The 20,575-nt window shown below is 36.5% G+C and overlaps 1 protein-coding gene and 1 long non-coding RNA gene across 2 annotated transcripts in view; both read left to right on the top strand.

Annotated features, from left to right (window-relative positions):
• Positions 1–329: 329 nt before the first annotated feature.
• Positions 330–1,305, top strand: LOC127957848 (uncharacterized). Its single transcript, XR_008153869.1, has 3 exons — positions 330–448; positions 592–626; positions 1,280–1,305. It is a non-coding gene; the product is annotated as an uncharacterized LOC127957848 (long non-coding RNA).
• A 9,858-nt stretch (positions 1,306–11,163) lies between these two features.
• Positions 11,164–20,575, top strand: part of LOC127957822 (60 kDa lysophospholipase-like) — a 41,740-nt gene continuing 32,328 nt past the window's right edge. The window contains exons 1-3 of the mRNA XM_052556518.1: positions 11,164–11,312; positions 17,421–17,475; positions 19,285–19,432. Coding sequence (XP_052412478.1) covers positions 17,458–17,475; positions 19,285–19,432 — 166 coding nt within the window. The 5' untranslated portion in view covers positions 11,164–11,312; positions 17,421–17,457. The remainder of the gene's footprint in view (positions 11,313–17,420; positions 17,476–19,284; positions 19,433–20,575) is intronic.

A 20,575-nucleotide genomic window follows, 5' to 3' on the forward strand; every position in this document is an offset into this window, starting at 1 on the left:
ACGAGTCAAAAACCCGATAGACCCGAACTATGAACTAATCAATTCTCTTTCCGGCTCAGACTGCATTGGGTAAGCGTATGGGGCTGTCACGTGATCGAGGAACGAGTCAAAAACCCGATAGACCCGAACTATGAACTAATCAATTCTCTTTCCGGCTCAAGACTGCATTGACTGACAGGTGAATTACTACTACTAGAACAAAACCCATAGAATAATGCGCATGCGCGACTGAACGAATCACTCCCCGAGACGACTCGTTCTTCCCGAGTCACATTAAAGATTCGTTCAAAATGAACGAATCGTTCAAGAACGACACATCACTAGCCTGTAAATTTTTTATTTATTTTGAGCGAATTTGAGTCGTGACATGTCAATGGAGAACAAAAACTGTGAACACAAGAAGGGTCAGGTGTTCTGCGAGGTCCTGAAAACATACTGGCAAAATGAGGTAAGAAAATCGCTAACATTATCTTTATTATCTTTTGAAAATAGTAAAGTATTACCAGAGTTTACAAATGGGTAGTTTAAAGGACATGTAACCTGCAGATAAATAAATAGCCGTGTGTCTATTTTTGCATTGCTTTATCACAGATGATCAAGTTAGATGCTCACCCAATGTGTTGCTGGTAAGTTATGTGTTAATGTCTGTCTTTTAGAGATTTTCCCATATTTTCCTGATATGAATCCCATGCATTAGGTGTGTTATATATGTTTGTATTCTTATAATAGTTTCAAAGTGTTTTCTGAAACATATAAGTGCAAATGTCGGTATTTAAATAATATAATTTTAATGAATTAATAAAAAAAGGATTGTTTAAAGCCATGGTTCTCAAAGTGTCAGGCCCCCTCTAGTTGTTATGCAGGTGAAACACTAAATTAAACTAATTAATGTTAATACATTTTAACTTAATCTTTGAGTAAGTTTTTTTTTGCACATTTAAGTATGTTACAGTTAAAGTACAGTACAGTTTTGTAACTTTTGTTACATAATTATTGTGTACATAATAATAATAATAATTTGTTACATAATAAATATTCTTATTAGAATAAAACTGCCTCATTTTTTAACTGTAGAGCTGTAGCTGAATAGTTTGGCCTACTACGCTGCTGAAATGTAATGTTGGTCATTATGGTGGAACTTAATATTTAATAACAAATATTTTCTGAAGTGGTACTTGGTATAAAAAGTTTGAGAACCAATGGTTTAAAGAAATGGTATAATATGAAATCCTGCTTTTTAAGAACTTTTCAGTAAACTCTTTCTTCTTTCCCCTTGTAGAGTCATCAAGGATCCAGCTTGTTCTTGAAACATTGGTAAGAAATTGTTCATCTGCTACATTGCACTGTCACTTCTGCTAGAGATGCTTTGACCTTTTGTGATAGGTTTTGATTATACTTAGTTTATTAAAAATTTACTGAATTAGATTTTATTTGTTTTACTACACTGTATTGCTAGGGTTCTGATTAAAACAGTGTAACTGGGGGCTCTGAAAACACTGCTTGTGAATATTTTGTTAATATTGTACATTTTCATCTGAATACATTAAATAAGTGTTTAATGAATAGTGTTGTCCACTTTGTTTCCAACCTCACTGTTACTGAACTGTAAAGTGAAAATATTGTGTGATTTATTTTGTATTCAGTTTTCAGTTAAATATATTTCACAATATCAAAGTTATTGTGAAACATTGTGAACATACCTAAACTCATTGTTTAAATCTTATGTGCCCTCCAGAAGTTTGTGCTCTGCAAGTGAACGACGCCTTGTGGTGCCATCCCAAAGAAGTTCAAAATCACTCTCAAGGACCTTTTCCTGGACTGTGTCCAGCTGGTGGAATGACCTCCCAATCTCAATCCGAACTGCTGAGTCTTTACTCATTTTCAAGAAACATTAAGACTCATCTTTTTCACCGGAACTTAACCAACTAATGCTAGCACGTTTCCTTCATATCTTGTCTTTCATATAAAAAAAAACCTGGCTATGCGTTCTGTGCTAGACTAACTGAGACTTGTCATGGCACTTGTATACTGTTGTTGTTCGCTTGTTGACCTGACTGCTTCTGTTGTTCCTATTTGTAAGTCGCCTTGGATAAAATCGTCTGTTAAATGATTAAATGTAAATGTTTATACAGGACGGTACAGAAAATGCACAAGTGGGAGAGAGTGGAGGGGATGGCATCAGAAAGGACCTAGCGCTGGGACACTTTCAAGGATCCCCCGAAGCACAACCACACTATATACACGAGGCTGCTGGTTCTAACATTTTAGAGTGCCCTGCGGTAGAAATCTCATTCTGCATTCCCCACGGTAAAGACGGCACAGTCCGGGGGGTTCCCATTAGAAATCAACTGGTTGAAGGTTCCCTGCTCGTCCTGTGCAACACATTTTCCCTGCACAAATGTACACAACTCTTGTAATGAGACACATTACTAAAACATGTTTTTGACAGAAACTGTAGTTTTCCACCCAAATAAAAGATCCACTGGTTTCAGTCCTAAAGGTACAAGGGTTTGTCTTGTAAGTGCTGCAAAAAATATGCATTTATGTGCCAAATTATTTTAAAAAAACCTTTAAATATTATTGTATTTGGATTGTTCTACTACATGTTTTTAGCATTACCTCCATGCATAGGCTACTCTGCATAATAAAGTGTGGGATTATTTTCATCTGTTTTATACTGTATGTTTCCAAAATTAAACTGCTGTTTGACAATTTTGAGCATGTGGTAGTTTATTGAAGTTGTTTGTAAAGCCATTGCTGCCAGTCATTAGATTTTTAGCCTTGCATGTACCGTGTTGATCTAAATGCCCACTAGGATCTAGGTGTATTTATACACGGTGCAAGGTACGACGGGGAAACAACGTTGATTAACTTTTTAAAATAAACACCTCATTCAGCTTTCATCCCAGGTCTGCAGCACGACCCTAATTCACCCATAATGCAGGTAAGACGGTGAAACAGCGTCGCGATTTCAAGGGTGAATCCACGTCGTGATTTCAACGTTGATCCAATTTGCAAAATCGAAAGGTAATTCAACGTTGATTCAACGTCGGGATTTCAACGGTGAATCAGCGTCGTGATTTCAACCGTACATCAACGTCACGATTTCAACGGTGAATCAACGTCGTGATTTCAACGTTGATCCAATTTGCAAAATCGAAAGGTTATTCAACGTTGATTCAACCATGGTACCTGACGTTGTTTCAACGTTGAATCAATGTTGAAATGCCGGCTGGGAAAACATGGATATTTTAGGCAATATAGAAATCCTGGGCAGGACATGTCACGAATGGCCACCCTAGCCAGTACCTATATCAAACACATTAATTTTGGGCAGACCGGATATTGCTTGTTTAAATTAGTAAACAGTAATTTCCTGTCGCCAGCAGGCGGCGGTATGATTATAACTGAAATATTGGCCTTGAGATTGGTTGAGACCAGGAATCTTATCAAACATGTGAAGTTTAGGGCAGATCAGACATTTCATTTTTAAAGGGGGGGTGAAATGCCATTTCATGCAGTTTTTTACACTGTTAAAGAGTTGGATTCCCATGCTAAACATGGACAAAGTTTCAAAAATTAAGTTGTATGTTTGAAGGAGTATTTCTGTTCCGGTTTGTCACAAGTTTCGAAAAGTTTTTTTCGAGTATGGCTCTGTGTGACGTTAGATGGAGCGTAATTTCCTTATATGGGTGCTAAGTCACCTCTGCCGGAAGAGCGCGCGCTCCCGTATAGCAGAGCAGAGAGAGGCTGTGCACAGACAATCACTGATCAGAGCAAGAGTGTCGCGAAATGTCACAAAAGGAGTGTTTTTGGTTGCCAGGGCAAGACAACCCTGCACAGATTACCAAAGAAAAAACAGCATTAAGGGACCAGTGGATGGAGTTTATTTTTACAGAGCATCGAGTTTTTTTGTTTGTTCCCTGCATTTCGAAGATGCTTGTTTTACAAACAAGACCCAGTTTGACGACGGATTTGCGTATCGTTTATTTCTTAAGGATGATGCAATCCCAACGAAAAGGGTCACGATCGTGTCTTTGAACCGCAGGCGGTGAGTAAAACTGCTTAAAATATCTCTGCCTCCTTGTTAGTGCGTCCGCCTCCCATCGGAGACCTGGGTTCAAGCCCCGCTTGGAGCGAGTCGTTGCTGCTGCTGCTCTCGTTCAGTTTCAGCCTCGGGATCTGATTCTGGATCATAAATAAACGGCTGAATCTGACTGTTAGCCACGGTTTATTTTGGATGATGGTTTTTTCCTCAAGGTAATGTCAGAGCTGTTAAATATGTTTTTCAACGGCTCTGGGTAATGTCACAGCTTCCAAACGCTCTCAACGCAAAAGCCTACTGGCGCTTGTGATTCTTTAGCTCCGCCCACACGTCACGCCTCCAGTCGGTCGTGTTTTTCCGGGAAAAATCGGTACAGACTATCTTTTTCTTATGAATATAATAAAACTAAAGACTTTTTGGAGTTATGAAGGATGCAGTACTACTCTATAGGTACTCAAGATTAACAGGATATTGAGTGAAAACCAGCATTTCACCCCTCCTTTAAGTTAATTTAAAATAAGTAATTTCCTGTTGCCATCAGGTGGCACTATAATTATAATTGAATATGACCTTTAGATGTATTCAGGCCTGGACTCAATCAAATCAAACTTGTGATGTCTGAGGCAGATAGGACATTTAATTAACACGTAGCTAAGTGATGCTAGCATGTTTTAGCATGCTTCTAGAATGTTGCCAGCCTATTTAACAATTGTTGATGCTTTTTATTATGTTGCTAGGAGTCCATAACAGTGTTAATTATGACACTTCCTTTTGCCAGCAGGTGGCGCTAAGACTATAATAGAAAATTAAAATGTAGGTGTGTTAAGGACGGGAATCTTATCAAACTTGTTAAATTTGTGGCAGATTGGACCCTGCATGCCTGAGTTACAGTAACTTCCTGCTTCACTGCATTCATAGCATGGTTTTACACTTAGCTAAGTGTTGCTAGCATGTTTTAGTATGTTTTGAGAATGTTGCCAGTGTATTTAGCACTTGCTGACACTTTTTAATATGTTGCTAGGAGTCCATAACAGTGTTAAACATGACACTTCCTGTTGCCAGTATGTGGCGCTATGACTATAACCAAATAAGGGTGTTCAGGACAGGACTCTTGTCAAACGTTTGAAGTTTGAGGCAGATCAATCATTGCTTGCCTGAGTTACAGCAACTTTCTTTTTCACTGCATTAGTAACATGCTTTAACACTTAGCTAAGTGCTAAAAGCATGTATACGTATGTTTCTAGCATGTTGCCAGCCTATTTAACACTTGTTGACACTTTTTATTACGTTTGTAGGAGTCTATTACAGTGTAAACCATGTCACTTCCTGTTACAAGCAGGTGGCGCTTTGACTATAACTGAATTTGGGAATGTGTATTTGTTCAGGGCATAACACCTATCAAACATGTGACGTTTGGGGCAGATCGGACATTACTTGCCTGAGTTACAACAACTTCCTCTTCCATAGTATTAATAGCATGCTTTAGCTTAAAGCTTCAAAACGAATCCAGACACACCAAACACATAATAAAAGTAGCCAAAATAAAAGTAGCCACAATTGTCCAAGTTATACAATAGATTTATTTAACAAATGGACCAAACTTTAAAGGGTTAGCTGAATGCAAAGAGTGAATTCTAGGAGAATGTTTGTGTCATGATGATGAGCATGAATAGGAGTTGCTAAATGAAGAGCTGCTGCACACAGTTTTATTGTTTCAACAGAGAATCAGTCGCAGTATTGGTTGAAATCCCCAAACTGTTATATTTAAATATTAAATTAATAAATTACATCAAAATAAATGTACTCACTGGTAATCTAAAATACATTGCAGATGTAACTGTAATATGATTACCTCCTATTTAAAATGTAATTACAACGAAATACAGTTACTCATATTTTGTATTTTAAATACGTAACGCTGTTACATGTATTTCGTGACTCCCCAGCCCTGTCATAGCACCACCTGTTGCCAGCGTGAAATGTGGCACAAATGTTTACCTTTTTATAAGCACATGGCCCAACATTCGCTGTTCTCCTATGGTGGTGGTGAGCCCGGGTACGAGGGCCCTTTCATCGCTGCTTGCAGCTGTAATTCTGGTATCATTGTTCTTTCCTTCAGTGATTCTCCTTTTTAACAACTGGTGTTCATTGTTGATGCTAAGTGATCACTTATGAAATCACTGAATTATTTCACTAATATTAACACTGCTTTAGCGTTTCATTTTACACTCTAGAGTGTGGTTTATACAAACAATGAGCAGTGCTTATTTAACACCCAATGTGGCCTCTACCAAATGTCAGATAAAAAATGTCTTACCTAACCTTTAATCTCTCTGAAAAATGTATTAGGCTTTTTTTTTTTCGGTATATTTCCAAAACTGACTGACAGCAAAATGCGTATTCACACTTCACTTTTCTGTTGTCAGTTACACAACATTCCACAGAGTAAGTCACCTTGAATAAACAGCTCAATTTTCCCAAGCTTGGAAGATTTCCAGCATTCATTAGAAAGAGACAAATTCTTTAAAATAAGTGATACTGGCTTTTGGACATGTTCCAGCATAAACATACTGAACCGGAAAATAAAGCTCTGTACAGAGCACTGTAAGTTTTCATAAGACCAGAGAAAATGAATCTATTAATATAATTCAAAGACATTGTAATAAAACAAAATGAAATAGAAAAAAAAAAATTGTCATTTATTTTTTTACCCAAATGTAACTCATACTGTACAATAAACTTCTCTTCATTGACATTAGACATTTCTTTAGGTATAAATCTTTTTTCTAGTACATCTTTAACAGTTAAATTACAATTAATCTAACCAGATGTTAAAGAGAGTTCACCCCTGGAGAAAAGTACAAAACTGTAATAGTTTACTCCTCCTCATATTTTTACAAATCTGTATGCATTTCTTTGTTGAGCAGAACACAAAATGACAAATTTTGGAAACCAAACAACACTGGAGCCCATTTATTTCAATGGTTTGGACAAAAAACAAAAGTGTTTCACAGAAGAAGAAAAATTATACATATTTGGAATGAAATGAGGGAGAGTAAATGTTTACAGAATTTGCATTTTAGTAATAGACTTTTTTAAATTGCTTTATCTATATACTGTTTATATATATATATCTATATATATATATATATATATATATATATATATATATATATATATAGATATATAGATATATCTATATATATCTATAAATCTATATATATATATATATATATATATATATAAGGAGCTCTTTTCCAAAACGCTATAAATCCATTTTAATCGTTTTCATGAAAATGACTTTTTTTTTTTTTACCTAGACCCATACATTTTGTTAATATTTAATTAATCCTGTTAAAAAGGTATATTGACTCAGTCTGAATATGTTAAAAAATGATTGCTAAATGAAACAACAGTATTGTTGATTATAAATTCAAAGTTTATTTACTTTTTTCTCAAAACGCTACAAATCCATATTATTTTTCCAAAACGCTACAAATCCATTTTTTTTAAATTGTTGGTTTTATGTCTTTTTTATAAAAAAACAACAACAACAACAACAAAAGAACATGCAACATATGACAACAGGGACTCATACTATAAATTTATATAAATCAAATAAATCCAAATTCATGAAATAAATAGCAGCCAAATAAATAATAACATTTTAATAAAATAAATATTGTAAATAATGTTTCAATATTGTCCACCACATAAAACAAATAATTTAAAAATAACAAACATACATATACTACCAATTAAATAAACCTACAACAATGTTAACATTACATTCAAATCATTTAGTAACACATTTAGGTTAATAGTCATTCAGTGCTGAACCTGTAAAATGTAATGATAGTAGTGATAACAATCCTCAATAGGCAAGTAATTTAGAAATACATTAAAAGCCTTTTTTTGTAAAGTGTCAAACCTGTAACACGTAGAACAATTTGTCCACTATATATGTATGAAAAAAACTAATAATGATAACGATATTCATAGGCAAGTCATTCAGTAACACATTGGAATTCAGTAGTGTCAAACTTGTAAACAGTAGGACCATTGTCCGCTATACATAAAACTAACCACATAGTGTGTGAAATGTGCTTTGAGTGTGTGAGAGGGGAGAGAGAGTGTGTGTGTGTGTATGAGAGAGAATGAGTGAGTGAGTGAGTATAGATCACTCTGCATCTTCATCACTATGGCCTGCGTTGTCAGTCACATGATACAGTGCATCATCATAAAAAGCCCTCACTACATCAGACACACCTACTGTTCCTAATAGTGCCAGCACATCGCGCTTCTTTGCTGCCTTCACAGAGGTTCGCTTTGGAAGTAACTCAGGTTTAAGGTCAGCCCACCGCTTGCCCCGCTTTAACACACTATGAAAACAATACTCCCCATTGTAAGTAGTCTTCAAACCAACCTTGTTGGTACTCAAGTCAAGCATGCGTGCTTCACTGATTTTAAAGCTCTTCTGAGCCTTAACGCACTCTTTTGAGGCTGACCTATAATCAAATGCCTCCCAGTCTGTGCCATAAATGTGGACATGGCCGAATTGCTGGAGGATGGCATGGCATTCCTGTGGTAGCAGAATTGTGTCAATTTTCCTGATCTTCTGCTCAATTCTGCCAAAGACTCGGTCTGCTGGGAGAAAACTGTGGTCCCTTACTGGAAAGGTATGTTCTGTGCCAAGGTTGGGAAAAAGCTGACGAAATTCCATGAGCATGGACACCATGTTCATGTTTTTGTTTTGCCCAAAACAAGAGACGCTGAACAGCCGAAGTCCCCTGGATCCCCGCTGACTTTGTCCTGAAGTCGAACCTTGAGGCAGTCACTCAGTGCAGAAGCAATCATATTGCTGTCTTTGCTATTCTCATTCTCCTGCCACACATAGAGATGGAAATCATCTTTTTCCTGTTGACTGTTCTCACCATGGTGTACAACAACAACACCAAACAGGTACAGATACATCTGCCGTGAGTAATAGGCCTTTCCTATTGGGGTTTTTGGAAGGACCATGTTTTGCATCATATCATAACCGAGGGTCACATGACCTTCAGCAACCCTGCTTAACAGGTCATAAAACATGCGAGCTCTGCGACGATGCAAGATGAATGATGCAGATTCCATCTTCTTCTCTGTCTCAGTTAGGTTTGGATCTGTAATTCTGATCTTGTACTTGACACAATCAGAGCATGCATCTGTAGCTGGGTGACCGAAGCCAAGATTGAAATCCTTGGAGAACACGAGTAATAGAGGGAGTAGCTGGTCTGAGAATGGTTCTGAGACTCAAAGAGCTCATGCATCTTGTGCACATTCAAGTCACTGGGGACATACTTGCGGCCTGGTGCTCCTCTCCGACCATAATGGCTGGCCCTGCAGGTAAAAGACTGGATGTGCTCAACAATGAGTTGCCTTCTCCTGTTGTGCTCCTTACTGTGCCGTGCACCACCTCTTCACTCTGGGCGAGCCTCAGCAGTCTCAGCATAATATTTAGCAGCCCGGGACACACGGTCTTTGCTGATGCCTGTGAAAGTAAATAGTTAAGATTGAAATAAAGAATTACACACAACTAACTTGCTATTATCCTTGAATTTGAAGTGAGATTGCAAACAGGAAGCTGAATCCGAAGTAGAATTTGAATTCCGTAAAATTCAAATAAATTCATAATAATTAATTAAGGTGCATTTAACAATGAAGCTTTACAATATATATAACATATGATTACAACATGAATTTCATACAGTTATTATTGTATGAACTTTACACACAAATTAACATTAAAACATACTCTATTCAAACAGATTATTAAAATTGTAATACCAAAATTTTTTTTCATTTGATTACTTTGAAATTAAGACATTGCTAATTATTCTACATTAAGTGAATGTATGCTTAATGTTATTGTCTATACTTCAATTAGGAAGAAAAATCAATGTTAAAAGTAACGTATCACATTCTCACTTATATGTGATAATACATTTCTCTGAATTGTTATGAATTCAGTTCCACTTTTTCAAGTGAATTTCGCAATTCCAATTCAAATTCAATTCAACATCCAGTAATGTGAAGTCCATTCAAATTAATTAATTGAACTGAATTAAATTCTGAATTTTGCACAGCCCTGGCAGGGGTCAGGAACCTCTTTTGCATCAGTAGGCTAGTATTATTATCAGTAAGTTAATTTCCATGTCACTTTAGCATGCTTGTTTACAGCAAAAAATCTTTGTCACAAGGGAGAAACCTACAAAACGGTATTAAACTAGGCAAATCTAAAATGAAAATTGTAATTACCGAACACTTTAATGAAGGTCGCCTTGCAAACGGGCACCTTCTCCGGGTGATTGCCGCACAAAAGATTGTACTTGACAGAAATTTTCCGGTCTTTTCATTTGTTAACGTCCAGGACTTTCAGACGCTGCCTTTTCACCCGTGTTATGTCCAGGAGATTAAGAATGGTCCTGTCCTGGTCAACCTTGTATTGGTCTTTCATAAAACTTATTGAAATTCATCATCAAAACAAGATCCCGATTCAGAGCGCCGCCAAGATTGTGTCAATCGCTCGCCGAATTCTGATTGGTCGATAGGATATATCGCATTTAGACTAAAAACAGGTTTGGCGCTTATAGCGTTTTGGAAAAAAACTGCATTTTGCAGTACATTTTAAACAAGGAAATATAGCAATTTAGCATGAAACATTGATGGAGCAGAGAATAGGTTCAGTACACGGCATAATGGCATGATGAACTCATTTTTTTTTTTATTTGGCGTTTATCACGTTTTGGAAAAGAGCTCTTCATATATATATATATATATATATATATATATATATATATATATATATATATATATATATATATATATATATATATATATATATACACACACACACACACACACACACACAAATGTCAGCAATTACTCATTACTTAGCGTTACAACCCGTGAGGTCTGTGTGTGTGTTGTTGGTGTTTTCTGTCTCTATTCAGCAGGTGTCCCATATCTTTAGGTTGACGAAGTGAAAATCCTGCAGCTGAAGCGGATCAGTGGCAATTAGTAAGGGTGTATAAATTGAGCCAGTGAAGTGCTCTTGTGGTTGTTGTTCTTTTTCCCTGGGCAGCTCGTGGCATACTGTATGAATTTCTGTGTGAACTGTGTGGTTTATAGCGGTGTTGATCTTAGTTTTCTCCCCGTACTGTCGGTCAAGGGACTCTGTGGAGGCAGCTGTTGGAACGAGGTTCCTGATTAGCTGGAAGTCAGCATGGTGAGTGGTGGGCAATCTCCACATGTGTTTCAGTAACGCAGTGGGAGCCGTGAAGACCGTATATTGTGTTGTATGGTTTTTATTGAGCTTCGGTTTTTGTAGATCACTTCATATGGGGCTTAAATAAATAGATGAATACATGAAATTGACACATGTTTTGAGTTTTCCTTGGTTTTTCCATCCTGGGTATATATTTGTTAGTCCCACACCCCTAGACAAGCTGGGGACGTAACACTTAGACCAAGGATTGTTAGGGAAGTTGTTTGTAGATAAAATGTTCCAACAAGTCTGCTTGATCAATTTCCAAGGAAGAATGTCAAAATTATTTAAGAAAATACTTTAATTTTCTTATTAAAGTAATAAAAATGTTGTGTTGCCAAAAATGAGTACGCCCTCCTGAAATAAAATAAAATCTAGTTTAGGTTTAAGGTGATTTTTGATCAACAGGTAAGTATATTGGAGCAAAATTTTTAAAGACTAATTTCTTTTTGCAATCAAGTCAACGATATCGCTGTAAATGAAGTGTCCCCAACTAAGCAAGCCAGAGGCGACAGCGGCAAGGAACAAAAACTCCATTGGTGACAGAATGGAGAAAAAAACCTTGGGAGAAACCAGGCTCAGTTGGGGGGCCAGTTCTCCTCTGACCAGACGAAACCAGTAGTTCAATTCCAGGCTGCAGCAAAGTCAGATGTGCAGAAGAATCATCTGTTTCCTGTGGTCTTGTCCTGGTGCTCCTCTGAGACGAGGTCTTTACAGGGGATCTGTATCTGGGGCTCTAGTTGTCCTGGTCTCCGCTGTCTTTCAGGGATGTAGAGGTCCTTTCTAGTTGCTGATCCACCATCTGGTCTGGATACGTACTGGATCCGGGTGACTGCAGTGACCCTCTGATTTGGATACAGACTGGATCTGGTGGCTACGGTGACCTCGGAATAAGAGAGAAACAGACTAATATATTTCATAGATGCCATTTTTCTAATGATGTAGCAAGTACATCAGGTGTTATGCGAAGTTTTCCCGGTTCCAGTTGATCTAATTAAGGAAGCCTTAAAAATCCTTTAACGGATTTGGATATTAGAAGCATATTAGTATGTTATGTGTATGCCAGGTTAAAGAGATGGGTCTTTAATCTAGATTTAAACTGCAAGAGTGTGTCTGCCTCCCGAATAATGTTAGGTAGGTTATTCCAGAGTTTAGGCGTGAAATAAGAAAAGAATCTGCCGCCCGCAGTTGACTTTGATATTCTAGGTATTATCAAATTGCCTGAACTTTTGGAACGCAGCAGACATGGAGGATTATAATGTAACAAGAGCTCATTCAAATACTGAGGTGCTAAACTATTCAGGGCTTTATAAGTAATAAGTAAGATTTTAAAATCTATATGATCTTTAATAGGGAGCCAGTGCAGTGTGGACAGGACCGGGCTAATATGGTCATACTTCCTGGTTCTAGTAAGAACTCTTGCTGCTGCATTTTGGACTAGCTGTAGTTTGTTTACTAGCGTGCAGAACAACCACCCAATAAAGCATTACAGTCTAACTTTGAGGTCATAAATGCATGGATTAACATTTCTGCATTTGACATTGAGAGCATAGGCCATAATTTCGATATATTTTTTAGATGGAAAAATGTTTAACAACGCTAGAAACGTGGCTTTCTAAGGAAAGATTGCGATCAAATAGCACACCTAGGTTCCTAACTGATGATGAAGAATTGACAGAACAGCCGTCAAGTCTTAGACCGCGTTCTTTAGGTCCTATAATTAACCCCTCTATTTTTTCTGAATTTAGCAGTAAGACATTCCTCATCATCCAGTTTTTTTATATCGACTATGCATTCCGTTAGTTTTGTGGTATGTTTCGCCGGGCCATAAAGAAATATAGAGCTGAGTATCAACAGCATAATAGAGAAAGCTAACACCGTGTTTCCTGATATCTCCCAAGGGTAATGTGTAAAGTTTAAAGTGTAACAGCCCTAGTACTGCGCTTTGAGGTACTCCATACTGCACTTCTGATCGAAATGACACCCCTTCATTCACTGCTATGAATTGATGGCCGTCATATACGTACGATTTAAACCATGCTAATGCACTTCCATTGATGCCAACAAAGTGTTCTATGACAGAGACACGCTTTTAAACATAGGTTCCTACATCGCACAACCCAATCCGGACTTTGAGTTCTTGAACGCCGGCACTTTGTTTAGAAACACCACATCAGAGCTCTTTGTCTGGGCTGCACAGTCACGACCAAGGAAACACCTCCGGAAAAGGGGGAAGAGAGCCGCTTTCCTTGTCAGACTCAGAGGTCGTCCCCTCCGACCTCCTATCCCAACCATTTTGATGGCTAACGTTCAGTCACAGGACAACAAACTCTGTGAACTGCGGGCACTTATCTCATACCAATGAAAAACATGGGACTGCGGCATTATTTGCTTCACCGAAACCTTGATGTCTGCAGTGGTTCCAGACTCAGACATCAACCTTACAGGATTCTCAATGAAAGACCTCACAGGGAAAGCAGAGGTAGGGGGTGTTTGTTTCTTTAGTCAAGTCAAGTCACTTTTATTGTCACATCACCACAGCACATGTGGCTTGGTGAGTGAAATTCTTGGGAACGTGCTCCAGAAATTGCAGAACAATTAACATATAACCATACAGACTTAAACAGGTGAAAATGTGCAATTTGGATAAGGTAGAGAAACTCCCATCATGGTGCCAGGACAATTGTCTCTTTATGAATGTGAGTAAAATTAAAGAGCTGATTGTGGGCTTCAGGGAGAGATAGCAGTGGCCCTATACTCATCTTATGATCAGCGGGACACCTGTGGAGAGGGTAAGCAGCTTCAAGTACCTTGATGTAAGCATCTCCGAGGAATTGACTTGGACTTCACACATTCAAACAACCAGGCAAAGACCGTACCATCTGCAACAGCTGAGAAAATTCAGAGTTTTGCCAGCAATCCTGAAAACGTTCTATTCAGGGGCCATAGAAAGTTTATCTCAGTGTGGTATGGGAGCAGCTCCATTCAAGACTGCAAAGCCCTGCGGAGAGATGTGCGCTTAGCTGAGCGCATCTCAGGGTTTGCTCTCCCTTCTCTGCAGGACAACCACCTCAAACGCTTCAAAAGCAGAGCTGTTAAAATCTTAACTTCCATAGCCTGATGGCAAAAACTGAGAGACTTGGGAGGATCTTCTTCCATCAGGCCATCAGGCTCCTAAACTCAAACTCAGCCTCTTGACTTCTACGTGACTTCACTTAATTATCAGTAAGATACTTAATATACTGACATTGTCAATTGCACACAGCAATTTCTGTAATTTATTTATTCACTTTTTTTACCTCTATTGCTGCTATGAAACCTATGTTATTCTGTGGGCACCTCTTAGACATCCAGCCATTGAGTGACGACAGTCTGCTATGCATCTTATCATCATGGTAAGCAGGGAGGGGACCAGACCATATTACAGTGTCTGACATAGTTCACACACCTCTTTAATGTTATATTTAGTGATTTCTGACTGGCAAAGTCGTACATCATGAGCGCCAGTGTAAAAAACAATCTTACTGTATTTACATTTAGCATTAGCCAGCACTTTTAAATTTGGCAAGATGTCAGGCGCTCTGTCTCCGAGTAAACATTGGACTATGGTGGCTGGTGTTTCTATATTCACGTTCTGTACAATAGAATCACCAATAACTAGAGCACTTTCATCAGGTTTCTCAGGTGGAGCATCACTGAGTGGGGAGAACCTGTTTAATGTTGATCAGAACAGAAGAGCCGTGTTTTGACCTGTGACTATGCCGCCTCACTGCACCCAGTTGCCCTGCTGCAGGGGTGCTAAGTCAGACCAAAGAGTTGGGGCAGGAAGTGGAACAAGTTAAATCCTTAACATATTTATTTAACTTGTTTGACAGTCAACTGTTTTTGGCTCAAGGTGTGAATTGTGTCTACAAGAACAACAGCGTTTATTTTTTTCTGAGGCATTTGCAGAGATTTCTTGTTAGACAGTATGTAATGATAACAGTGTCTCGGTCACTTGTGGAATCGGCGTAATATTGTATATTGGTATGGGTTACTTTCAGCTGGAAAAAAGAAGAAATGATCAATAATTATTAAGCGGATACCTAGAATTATTAGAATCTCACAGTTCCAGCTCTCAGACCTTTGTAATATGACAGTAAAGAGGAAAGCAGCTTCCATTAGTACAGACATCACTCTATGATTCTTTTCAGCTACTTCCATCGAGTTGCTGGTTCAAAACATGCAGTACCTATTTTAGACAAGGTTAAATTATTGTGTGGGGGTTTGAAGGATTATGCTTGATAGTTTTTTTTTTTTTTTAGACAGTTTTTTTTTTTTTAATTCTGATGCAAGCATGAAACTATTACATTAAACTGAATGTACTATTGAAATCGATTTCTTGATATCATAATGTAATTTTTTGGTTTGTTTCGCCAAGTATAATGTTAATGCAGGAAAGTATGTTGTCAAAAAAAAAAAATCTGAATTGGGCATCAAAAGATTGTCGGTGTAAACACGGCCAGTGGATCACCTGTGACAAATATTAACCTGTTAACTGTCACTCACGTTTTTGAAGATAGACTTGAATGTGCATGATACAAACCTAAATTTGAAAACATTTTATAACATGATTTTGATGTGCCATTTACATGGTAATATAATGTCTGATTTTAAAATAGGTTTTAAAGGATTAATTTTGAGATTTTATGTTTTCAAGTGATAAATAACTTCTGATGATTTCTAAAATGTGATAGAGAAAAAGGCAACGAGGAAGTCTTTTTTTAAACAAAGGTCAAAACAAAGATTTCTGAGGGTGCACTATTGTCATAAATTAATCTATTACTTTTCCTACATAATTTTTAACAAAAAATATTGGTAAAATATATATCTGGGAGTCTTAGACCTTTCCAACGATATATAGTTTGTCAAGATTAGATTAGATTTGATTGTAATATAGTATAGTCAACGTAGGCGTCCCGTATTCGGGACGCGGTGACAGTTAACAGGTTAAAAGTTTCAGCTTGTTTTCTTCCTTGTAGTGTTCCTGGGAAAAGGGTGCAGTTCATTATTAACAATCAACAAGGAAATATGTCCCATGCAATAAATCAAACGTCTGAATTGATATAAAACATGTAGAGCAGGTAGAACAGGATTTACAACCGCTGTACCTGGGAAAAAGGGATGGTACTTTTCGTTGTAATATGTATATGACAAATTAGGAGCTGAATAAACATTGCTTTATATTCTGAAATGTAAAATAAATATTTAATTCAATGAATATAAAACATCAATTTATAAATGCACTAGTCTGCAGGGATTTTTCGTGTTTTATATAAAAAAGACAGTAAGAACATGAACAAAGAAACAAACTAAAACAAACTGACAAATAAAATAAAACAAATATACAAATGAAATAAACACTGCTTTAATTTTTCCAAGAAGATCTACTGACATTGTTCTGTTTGGTAAGAGCCTACAAAAGAACAAACAAATGTAAATATCACTTATATAGTGAAAGATCATGACAACCCACTTGTGAGGACATTTGGCTGGTCCTCACTAGTTAAAAAGGCTTATAAATCAGCCAAACGATCTTTTGATGTAGATCTAGTCTTCTGCAGATGTTTCTGTGATGTGTAGGTCTAGGTTAGGTTCGGGTTAGGGGATAGAATATATCATTGACCTGATAGAAAATTAATGAAACTCTATGCAATGTCCTCAACTTAGATAGCAACACAAACATGTGTGCCAGTTACATCAGATTGCTCTGAAAACTTTAATGTGAATTGCAGGTAAAAAAAAAAAAAATAGAATAAAAAGTGTTGACATTAAACATGGTCCCTATCATTTGTTCCTCATTTTTAATTTAACTTTTTATTAACTGGATTGCTTAACGTAGTAGGGACAACACTGAGACAACACTTCTTAACTAGGCAATAGTGGGGTGTCTTGTGATTTCAGTGTTATGCTTACAGTGTTAAGGGTTTTTTCAATTGCTCAGCACTCTCATTGGCTCAAACACAGTTTCACTTCAAGTCTGCCACAAATAAAAGAGCATATTTCAATCTGCTTGATTATCTTCAACAGGAATCCTGTGAATTTGCCTACTTCTACAAGAAAAGACATGGATTTGCATTTTCTGGTAAGATTTGGAAACAATATTTAACATTTGTTTATTTATTTAATGTAATACACATAAAAAATGAATAAAAAATAATAATAATGATACTAATTCAGATTTAATGATACTTTTGTAATGATGCAAGTGTAAAAGTATTTTATTTCACATATTTCCAGTTGCATAAAGTATTAATTTATGGGAATGTATTACACTTAAGAAAAATGGCTCTAAGCAGTACCAGAGAAGAGCTTGTAACAATAGCAGAACCCTTTTTGGTGCTAAATAGAACCCTTTATATAAGGTTCCATTATGAACCATGCATTGGAAATTTTATGTAGGACCTTAATGGTGTGACAAATAACCTTTTTAGTGATCATTTATTTTCATTAATAGTAGTATATTTATATAATGAATAATAGTTGCCCATTATTAATATCATTTGTATATATTGTTTATTAATATTGTTTTTTACCCCTCTATCTGCCTGGTCTTATATTATCTTGTAGCCTTTAGAGTTTTACATTATAAAAACAACAACAGCAGCAACATTTTGTGTCAATTAGGTACCTATTTTTAAAATTCTATACTTATTATTTTATGTTCATTGTAGCAAAAATCTCAGTGCTCTAACAACAGTTATTAGCAAAATACATTTATAAATGACAATTGACGTTGAACATAAATAAATACTTACAAAATAGAAACAGAAAATAGTGTAATGAAGACCAAGTTCCAGTGAAATACTGTATTTTCATAATTCTCTATGATGCCTTTAAGTCCATCATTATGTGCATTTTGGTGTGATTGAATGACAGTTTCTGTCAAGGTTGTGGGATATGATGCACCTGAAACACAAGTTTAGAGTTTAGAGTTACAGTGTGTCCATTTGTTTAAGTAAGGCCAAATGTAGCCAAAAAATGGACAGTAGTGAGCCCTTCACAGTCTTTAAAGAAACAAAATGTAATAAAAAATCTATACTATAGCTTTAATGTTTTTTTGTTGTTGATGCACATTTGTATGCATAAACCCATAATAATCAAACTAAATATATTTATATATATAACAATATGGATTGTTTTAATATGCTTTATACATTCAATGTCTCTGTTACTTTGCTAAGTGGAGAAGAGGATAGAAGTATCCTCAGCTTAACAGAGCTGCTTACTCTTACATGTGACCCAAAAACTAAAAAGAAAAATAAAAGAGAATTTTTGTTCGGAAACCTGATACAATATAAAAAGTACATTTGTATTGAAATTTAAGAATGAAATCATATACCTGTTTGAGAGTGTGTTGACCGTCTGTGTAATCTACGAACTCCAGAATATCAGTAATGAGGTGCTGTGCTTCGCCAGTTACAGATTTGAAGAAAAAAAAAAGTTAGGAATAAAGAACCCTAAACTACAAGGCCGATGAGACCTGAGCAACTTTATGAGCAATTTTTCGTGTGTTGTTTGTGAAGTTTCTCATCCAGAATGGCTAATACATTTCTATCTTGATAATTTAGATTGGTCGTGGGCCTTGTGTCTCACCTGGTTGAGGGCCACATTGTCCAAAGCTCATAAAAGTTGTCCTGTGTATCATCAGCCTAACACAAAGAACCATTTCAGCATAAAAGGGTTCATCAGGATGTTATAGCTCAAAATTGAATCGCTAATATATGTAAGAACCTTTAAAGACCCACCTTTTTTAGAATGTAGTTTAAAATCATTGCATTGCCTCTTTAAGAAACTGTTGGATTGTTGTGGGCGTTGAGACTTAAAATGAACTGGCCTTTCATCAAGCATGATATCGCTGGGTTGGAGGTTAAATCTGTCCGATGTGTTTCAGTCTCAGAAGTCTGTCTGCCAGAGCACCATTGGAATGGGTCGTAGAAGAGTTTCCTACGCTTGTTCGGGGTCTACTGAACAAAGCACCGAGACAAGTGTCCTGGTCATATACACCGGTGGAACCATCGGAATGGTCTTGCATGATGGCGGTAAACATAATTAGCTGAGTTTTCATTCCTGAATGCAAAAGGATTTATAACAGCACTGGCACAGCATTTTATTATTTTTATTATTATTATTATTATAGAATTATGAAGTATATGATATATGTATGCAAACAAACAATGCTAAAAGTTCTTTCATTTATCTTCATAAGTTAATTTACTAATGTAAATTATTATGATTAATGATCCGTCATCAGTTATTCAATTATTCAACCAAATTGTCAAAATAAAAATTTAACCCTTGTGCGTTGTTGGGGACGTTTTCGTCCACTAGGGGGTAAAGTTGAGTCTTATTTTGGCCACAACTTTCTCTGTGTTTGAGCTAATGGAATGATTTTTGGTGACAAATCTTATTTTGACACATATTTTGACTCATATTTTTCAAAAACTCAACGGTACATTGTGGGCAAATTCACGTTCGTGGATGAAAACATCCACTAAATTAAACTGCTGTAAAAATTTATCAGATAAATATTTTTTTCAATTTTTTTTGCATAAATCTATTAATCAACCTCAGTCCTGATCAAAACTACCACCTTTGTAAAAAAAACAAATCCAATATTTTAACTTTTTAATTACCAAGTTCATAAATGATGTCACTGATTTGGGAAAAAACACACAAAATTACATATTTTCAATATAAAAATGATTGTGGACTGGATATTTTTTTTTACTTTTATCACAGTCTTGGGCATGTCAAAGATAAGTAACAAGATTGGCTTTGATGCATTGTTAGTTTTTGTGCAGCATTAGATTAAATTTTTTTCTCCCTAATTTGTAGTTGGTGGCTGTTTTTGCCCCATTGACTTCCATTATAACAACATTTTTTGATTGCAAAGCCATGACACCACGCAATCATGCATTCTTGATTGTTTGTGGTTTTCCCTTTTGGGAAGAGGAAAAAAAAAAAATTTTTACAGTTGATCACTAGGTGGGACCATTAACCCTTTAAATAGGCCTGTGCAAAAAAAGGCTTAGTTTCTGGCTTGTATATGGAGTTATATGGAGTATAAAAGCAAATTATAGTGTTTGTGTGTGTGTGAGATTCTTGATTGTTGGTGGTTTTCCCTGTTGGGAAGAGGTAACATGTGTTATTTTTTACAGTTGATCACTAGGTGGGACCATTAA

The sequence above is a fragment of the Carassius gibelio genome, chromosome B5 (genome assembly GCF_023724105.1).
Source record: "Carassius gibelio isolate Cgi1373 ecotype wild population from Czech Republic chromosome B5, carGib1.2-hapl.c, whole genome shotgun sequence".
Classification (NCBI taxonomy): Eukaryota; Metazoa; Chordata; class Actinopteri; order Cypriniformes; family Cyprinidae; genus Carassius; species Carassius gibelio.